The sequence below is a fragment of the Vanessa atalanta genome, chromosome 21 (genome assembly GCF_905147765.1).
Source record: "Vanessa atalanta chromosome 21, ilVanAtal1.2, whole genome shotgun sequence".
In the NCBI taxonomy this organism is placed as follows: domain Eukaryota; kingdom Metazoa; phylum Arthropoda; class Insecta; order Lepidoptera; family Nymphalidae; genus Vanessa; species Vanessa atalanta.
Window position 1 is genome coordinate 4,072,398 of NC_061891.1, and position 8,743 is coordinate 4,081,140.

The 8,743-nt window shown below is 36.0% G+C and overlaps 1 protein-coding gene across 1 annotated transcript; it reads right to left on the bottom strand.

Moving 5' to 3' along the window:
* Positions 1-3,706: 3,706 nt before the first annotated feature.
* LOC125072402 lies at positions 3,707-5,855 on the bottom strand. Its single transcript, XM_047683028.1, has 2 exons — positions 4,958-5,855; positions 3,707-3,843 (listed from the first exon to the last, which is right to left on the bottom strand). Exons 1-2 carry the CDS (start codon positions 5,847-5,849, stop codon positions 3,800-3,802), a joined length of 936 nt encoding a protein of 311 aa, XP_047538984.1. The 5' UTR covers positions 5,850-5,855; the 3' UTR covers positions 3,707-3,799.
* Positions 5,856-8,743: the final 2,888 nt, after the last annotated feature.

Sequence of the window (8,743 nt, forward strand, 5' to 3'; positions counted from 1 at the left end):
AAAATAACATAATTATGTAAAGTATACAGTATATAAGATCGAAGCACATACTAGTCACAGCTCAAACCACTTTTCTTAGAACTGATTAAAATATACTTAAATCGAAAACTTTAGTGCACGCATGTTCTTACTATAAAAACTGCATAGATAAGCCTAAAATTAAAATATAGTTCTATGAGTGTGCAATCACTTATCGCTTCCAGCTACCTGATGGGCGTACTTGTGAACAAAAAATAATTATATCTAGCATTTACCAATATACATTGAATTGCACCTTTGAGCACTTCTACCTATTATTTATAGATGCTATTTTACCTGAAATCTACTAGGTGGTATCTACCAATTCGTGCATACCCGTCTTGGATGAGTGATCCAATCATTAGATATTCAACTGACAATCAGAAATTTAAAATAAAGTATTGAAGTTTGAGCAGCGGTTTGAAGTGAACATTTAGTCACAAGGGACATAACATCTTAGCTACCAAGGTCACAACTAGCCATTGGTGTGACGTGAGGGTGATTAATATTTCTTACAGCGGCAATATATATGAGCTGAAGTGGCTACTTACTATCAGGTGACCCATTTGTCCATTAATATATATATATTAGATGAATGTTGCAGGAATACATACGAAATCACAATAAAATAAATATTTATTTATTCATATACTTTATTACAAAAATAAAAGTAATAAATTAACTAAATTTGAAATGACAAAGGCATTTTAATGAAGCGAATATTTGAGTTCTGAGGCATTCTGTTATAATTCCTCTAGAGACGGTACGGCAAGGTCAGGCATTGTTGCATAGCGACAAAATAAAATTAAAAATAGTGATGCCACAGTTACTAGAGCATTCAGCTAATTTGGAAGAGTACTTTGGGTACGACACGCGCAGAGTGTAAGCTTATCTAAGTAATAAGTTACTTGTTGGTAAAAGTCTGTCTGAAGTACCTAGCTATTATATATTTTAGCGCCAAAAAGTAAAACTTAGTATATCCACTAACTACACACAAGAGACACCTTAGTTTCCAAGATTGTAAGGGCGATGTATGGTTAAGTAAATTGTTGATATTTGGCCACTTATCTTCAGAACTATTTTCACGTCTGGCTATTCATATTGTATTAAAATATAAACATTTGCTGAATTCTCCTCAGAATAGAGACCCTCAATTCAAAGCACCTAAGTTGCTTCTTATATCACGACCAACACTACGAAGTTCCCAATTTCGAATATTCAGAATTTGTCAGAAAAACTCAATTAGGTCGAGCCGAGATTTTCGCCTAAGACTTACGAATCTGTTTTATGTGTATATGTGAATAATATGTGACTGTTCCATTGTATCGTACCCGATTCTAGTATTATTTAGTCTGATTCACATTTATTCACTTTTATATCTAACTCACTTCCATGCCAAATGGCAAAGAGTCAAGTAAAAACAAACATTTTGCCAAATCGTGTAGATTAGTGAGAAATGTCTGGCGTCGATATTATACGAGAAGGAAAAACAACACTTATAAATGAATCTAGAAGTACCGTCAAGAATCTTTGTAACTTTTTTTTAAGATTTCGGTAGGCGGGCGAGCGAATGGGCCACCTGACGGTAAGTGGTCGCCACCGCCCATAGACAATGGCGCTGTAATAAATATTAACCATTCCTTGCATCACCAATGCGCCACTAACCTTGGAAACTAAGATGTTATGTTCCTTGTGCCTGTAGTTACACTGGCTCACTCACCCTTCAAACCGGAACACAATAATATTGAGTATGGCGGTAGAATGTCTGATGAGTGGGTGATACCTGCCCAGACGATCTCACATATCCCTACCACCAAGTAAACTACCCTTTTTAACCAATTTTAAAGTAAGGTGGAGGCTATCAATTCCGTTGAAATTTTTTTTTTTTTGCATTAATACTCCTTAACTATGAACTCATTAGAATGATAATTTTTTGTTTAGGTTGGTAAACTTACCACTCCTGTTTCTTTTGATTAAAATTTGCTTAAATTAAAACAAATATTGCTCTTTATAGTATTGTCTTAAAGGCCTTTTTTCATAAATATGGTAACGTTGCAATTACTTGCATGCACTGCTTACTTGGCAGAGTGCTGGCTGCATGCCAGGACACTATAAATACTTTCAATATCTAAAGTAATAAGTGTAAATGTTCTACTATTGGGCTAAGGTCTCGTCTTTTTGAGGGAAGCTTATGTTACCTCGCTGCAACAATGCGGGTGCGTGGATACATCTGACACATTCTTATGATTTTTTTCTACATCGCCGAGTACGAGATAACGATAATTAAACACACGTAAATTCTCTTTTATTTGACGGGGTTTGAATCTGTTTATATCCGTAACGATTTAGATATTATAATTATTTAGCTATTTATTTTATAAATAAATATTTATTTTTATTTCGGTCTGGATTAAGCAAGAATTGAAGGACACAGGAGTTTCATTACATTTATTTGTGTCACGTAATTTTATTAAAGGACAAAACAATTTTATTATATTATAAGCCTTAGTAATACTACACATCCCTCGTGTATTATTCGGTATTATGAATGAATTGTAATGGAGTAATTTCGGATAGGCGTAAACAAGGTTATATGATATAAGGCCAAAGCCACATGAAATAAACACAAAATACGCCTTAAATCAACGATATCAAGTTTAATGTATCGAATTTTTGAATATTTGAATAGCTTGAAAATTAATTAACATTTTATTAATGAAAACGAAGTTTTTAATACAAAAATTGATATGCTTTTACAGTTTAATAAGATTTTATTAAAAAAAAAAAAAAATTTTTCAAAAGTAAAATTTAAAAATGACACCGCTAATTAATTTCTGTTAATAATAAAATATTTACGTTGCAAAATGATACGACCGTTTCAAAAATGAAATGTATAATTCAATACAAAATACTTATTGTCTTTAAAGTCAAGTAAAATACGTAAGTTGAGGCGAGATGAATTTGAGATCTGAATCCATTTAAGATCACCTCACGTTATGTATTTACGACTCTCTATTGGCAATGAGCTCTAAGTCACTTTGTGAGTTCACTATCTATTATTATATATGTCGGAGAAACACTTTTCTCAACGACATCATCTATAGTGGTTGAGGACTTGGTGGGCGTCATGAGGGTAAAGTGCGAACACAAAACACGTCGATTATAGTTTTCACAATATTTAATTTAGTTTCAGCACGTTTAAATCACACAAAATCAAAGTTACACACTCAAACCGATAATTAATAATACGACCGAGCAGTGAGTTCAAAGCGCCACTTCTTAACACCACCAATAAACCAACTTCAAGGACCCAACTCGATCCATTCCCAATTTACAACTCAACTTGTGACCACTGTCAAACTGCCTTATATAAAGATGACGCCTCGACCCCACTCAAGCCACGTGCTCTGCTCTGATTGGTCGTTACTTAAATTACGATAATAATGTTATTTAATCCGTGAAAAACGTAACTTATAAAGTAAGATCAAATTAAAAGTTATTAGAACCTTTTACAATTTCAATAAACATTAAACATTGCACACTATGCGTTAAACAGTAATTCAGTTGACAATGGCTACTTAATAACTTCCTACTTTAAATATAATCACAAATCCGTTATTAGAAACATGTTTTAGGCTTTACAATAATGTAAGAATTCGTATTAAATTATATTAAGATTTCTAAAATGTGTTTAGATGATAAAGAGACAATTTTATGCAGTATCGTACAATTAACAAGCAACTCCATCAATGGCTTCCTCCGACACGGCCGTCCTGACATATCACACGCCCTCGTGTGATGTTGAAGGCCGGGCATCATCATTATCTGAAATAAGATATTTTGGTGTAGTTCGGCCACTCCTGACTAAGAAAATATCAAAACCTTAATAACCTCAGTGCTACACATTACTTAAAGTGCGTAGTTTAATCACACTATTAATTAATAATAACAATAACATCCATATGGCCACCTCGCCTTTTGAAAAAACTTATTTCTTTCAACGGCCACCTCGCCTTTATCTCTACTGGTTTACCTTCAATGGCCACCTCGCCCTTAACTAGTTTCAATCTCAATGGCCACCACGCCTTTATCTCTACTAGTTTACCTTCAATGGCCACCTCGCCCTTAACTAGTTTCACTCTCAATGGCCACCACGCCTCTAACAAAACTATGCCAAACTTTAACCATCCACTTAGTACTAAAATACCTTAGATAAAATTACTACGCTTTATCACACGATAGTACACTTATAATCAGTCATTCGAACAGAAGGTATTATACGAAAATCTTACCATCACAGTCATCTGAGAGACACGGATCCAGTTCGATTGGGACATAAGAATGGGGAAGTGGACGTAAGCGGTCTCTCGCGTATTTGCAAGTGCGATTGCAACTTAAGCTTTTGAGATGATACCTGTCACCGTCCAGTATTTCAATTACCTCAAAGGGTCTACTAAATTAATTTCTAGTTCACCTGTCTTTATTCTACTGGTAGGCGTACCTTCGACAAACGAGTCTTTAAAAATATTTAGGATGTCTAATAACTTTGGTTTAAGATCATCCGGCATATCGGTATCTACGTTACGAAAATCAACCACCGCACCACCCACGTTACAAATGTTGACTTGAGAGGGTTTCTCAACAATAGTAAGTTTATCGCTTGTTATATGTACTGATAACCCTAAAGCCAACAGATCGCGTCCGATCAAAGCGTCGTTATTTAGACAATCATCAGGCACAATGTGAAATAAAATTTCTACGTCATGACCACTAAGAGTGACTCCACATAAGATCTGCGAGTCGCATATTACGCTAGATTTTCCTACACCGGTCAAGGTAACAATTGCATGTTGTAATACACCGACAAGCTTGCGAGGGACGCTCTCTTTAATTAAGGAACAATCAGCACCGGAATCAAAACAAAACGAGAAGCGCTCACCAAATTGAGTGATTATTCCGGTGACAGGTCTCACACCGCACATGTCCACTCGCTTCACAACGCTGGGTGCCGCTGCTGGTGCAACCGGCGATGCCTTCGAGCAGCGTGATGCTACGTGGCCCTCAACACCACAATTGAAACAAGTGACAGAGGTCCGAGTAGCAACGGCCGTGTTGGGGCGCTCGGAGAACGGAGTTGTTTGCTGCTTGTCTTGTGTTCGGCTGGAACATTCAAAGGATTTATGTCCAAATTTTCCGCAAGAGTAACAGTTGGTCGATATGGAACCTAATTTAGGGCGTTTATTATCATGCGCGGCGCTTGTAACAGTTTTCGCTGCCTCTTGGTAGCTTCTTTTGCGGTAAGAAAAGGCCATCATCTCTCGCTGCATTTTAATGCGGATACTTATTTCTTCCGAAAATATGTGACGTTGTAATCGCGGCTCGATTTGCCCAATATGTGCAAGTATCAGCGATACCACTATCTCCTCTTTACCTAAACTACCCCAACGTGACATAAGCAGAGTAAACAGACGACTTGAATATGCAGCGAGGCTTTCACCTTCTTGCGGTTTACTATTTAGCGTGTTTAGTATCGTCGCTGCACACGTTTCAAGCGTATCAAAGCGGGAAAGAAAAATTTCCTTAAATTCAATCCATTTCATATTAGGAAAAGCTATTTGGGAAAACCATGTTGCGGCTGAACCTCCCATGGCTTTGCTAAGTATAAAAACTAGTTGACTTCCCTGTATATTGCGGTCCGATAAGCAGATGTCCGCCGTTGCTAGCCAAGCACGTGCGTCGCTGTCTGCTACTTCCGGCTCAAATTTAGGCAGCGTGATGGTCTTGTCCTCCGTTCTCGGTGGGTTGGATAGCGCCTCCACGAGCAGCCGCATGCTGGTTTGCTGCGCCTCAAATAATGCGCGCCATCCGTCTTCTGCTGGTGTCCGTAGATGTCCATTTTGTGCCGGAACCTATCCCACTTCTGATGTCGGAGAAACACTTTTCTCAACGACATCATCTATAGTGGTTGAGGACTTGGTGGGCGTCATGAGGGTAAAGTGCGAACACAAAACACGTCGATTATAGTTTTCACAATATTTAATTTAGTTTCAGCACGTTTAAATCACACAAAATCAAAGTTACACACTCAAACCGATAATTAATAATACGACCGAGCAGTGAGTTCAAAGCGCCACTTCTTAACACCACCAATAAACCAACTTCAAGGACCCAACTCGATCCATTCCCAATTTACAACTCAACTTGTGACCACTGTCAAACTGCCTTATATAAAGATGACGCCTCGACCCCACTCAAGCCACGTGCTCTGCTCTGATTGGTCGTTACTTAAATTACGATAATAATGTTATTTAATCCGTGAAAAACGTAACTTATAAAGTAAGATCAAATTAAAAGTTATTAGAACCTTTTACAATTTCAATAAACATTAAAACATTGCACACTATGCGTTAAACAGTAATTCAGTTGACAATGGCTACTTAATAACTTCCTACTTTAAATATAATCACAAATCCGTTATTAGAAACATGTTTTAGGCTTTACAATAATGTAAGAATTCGTATTAAATTATATTAAGATTTCTAAAATGTGTTTAGATGATAAAGAGACAATTTTATGCAGTATCGTACAATTAACAAGCAACTCCATCAATGGCTTCCTCCGACATATATATATAATAATAATAAAACCTAACCTAGCCTATTCGCATCTTTGCTGCGGTGCCGTTAATAGGTAAGTACTAAGTACCTATTTTATTTAAATTCGTATTTTTTTGTCTTTAAACTTCATTTTTGAAAGCTTCTTTATCCACGTTTTCAGTAATAACAATGTTTGAAACAATAATCTTTATTATTTTACATTTATTAGCTTACAAATCCGCACGCTCAAATTACAAATATCAAAATGACTGACAAAATAATTTATCGGATCGAAACACCGCAAGTCAACAATATATGTATAAACCTGTTTAAACATGTTACAAGTACAGGTCAGTCACTACGAAGATCGACTAGGCCAGACCTAGGCCCGAAACAATTATTTTTCTTTTGCCGTTTGATTGAAAAGTTAGGAACTTCTAGGTTGGACTAAAAAAACTTTAGCCAAAGGTCGAAAATGGCATTTATTTCGGGGTTTGGCCAGAGACTTTGGTCAGACCTAGGATACACTATGCATACCAGGAAAAGACTACATGGACCACCAACCTTGGGAACTAACTAAGTATTGCTGTTTGGTGGCAGAATACGTGATAAGTGGATGGTAAACCCCAGACGGGGTTGCACAAAACCCTACCTCTAAGAAGATTCAGACAGCATTGTGCAAACTTGCACTTAGAAAAAAATAAAATATAAAACTAAATAACAAGTAATATGTAATTAGTACATGTAAGTATGTGTAATAACTGGTAGATTTTGTATAAGTGGGCGGGTACCACCACTTATGCTACAAGCGTGTATAGTTAGTAAGTAATTAAGCCACAAGGGACAAGGCATACTATTAATAAATAAGCGAAAAGTTTTTTTAAGATTTGAGGACATTCCGTGTTTTTGAAAATAAAATTCAGACATGCGATATTAAATAATAAAACAGAGCTGTCTGATCTATTTATAATCTTGGAGCTCGAGACTCCCTTCGGGATGTTTCATCAAAGTAGGAATACTTACAGTTGCGTCAAGATATATTTACCACAATGTTATGTATATTCACAATAACATTGATCACTTTTACAGAATCAGTTTTAATCATTGTATGAACAGGAGAAGTAGATGAAGTCATTTTTTTTATGATATCGTTAATAGCAAATAGGTCAGCTGATGATAAGTGGTCTCCACCGCCCATAGAAAATGGCGCTGTATGAAATATTTACCATTCCATACATATCGTGCCACCAACCTCGGGAACTAAGATGTTATGTCCCTTGTGCCTGTAGTTACACTGGCTCACTCACCCTTCAAACCGAAAAACAATGATACTGAGTACTGCTGTTTGGCGGTAGAATATCTGATGTGTGATTGGTACCTACCGATACGGGCTTTCACAAAGCTCTACCACCAAATAATTCCAACTTAGGGAAAGGTATTCGTTTCTATAATAAAATTCCGCAGATATTAAAAAAACCTTAAAAAATAAGGTATTTTATTTAACATAAGATAATATAGATGATAAAAAAGCTAATACTTATTGACTTTCAAGCAGGATATATTATATATAATTATATTTAACTGACATAATGTATTTCAAATGTTGGAAGAAAACAGAAAATTCTGAGTATCTTACCGGTTCTTACCGGTAGAAGCTACGTTCTGAACTGGTGATAGCTTTACCTTTAATATAGTTATACATATATGTACGAATCAAAAGTGTTTCTAAAAGCCTATTTGAGAAATTATATTTTAATTATGAATTGTTTAAAGAAATTTGACATCTATTTGCCTATAAAACTTCATTTAAAAGATTAGCAATTTTCCATTATACACCATCTTAGAGCTATTTTTCAAAGTCACCGTTTCGAGAATTAATCCGGGAAAATCTCTCCGTATCTAACTGAACGAACGATGTCACAACAGACTCATAAAATATAAAGCTAGTTTATTTCTTAAACTGTCTTGGCAACCGCTTTCACGTTTAGCGCGTGCACCGAAATCAAAACGGATATGCGAGATTTTATGACATTTATTAACCGTTTACCCGATTTGATATCTCGTAACAAAGACACAGAATTTTCTCGAGTATTTGAATTTTTGGTGCTCGCAGGTTGCAATAATACGAA

Bases quoted from the DNA above. Each gene is read 5' to 3' on its own strand.
- LOC125072402 (XM_047683028.1), bottom strand. From the start codon at position 5,849: ATGCGGCTGCTCGTGGAGGCGCTATCCAACCCACCGAGAACGGAGGAC. The intron at 3,844-4,957 runs GTGAGCGCTTCT...ATCTTATTTCAG, and splicing joins CGGAATAATCACTCAATTTG to ATAATGATGATGCCCGGCCT.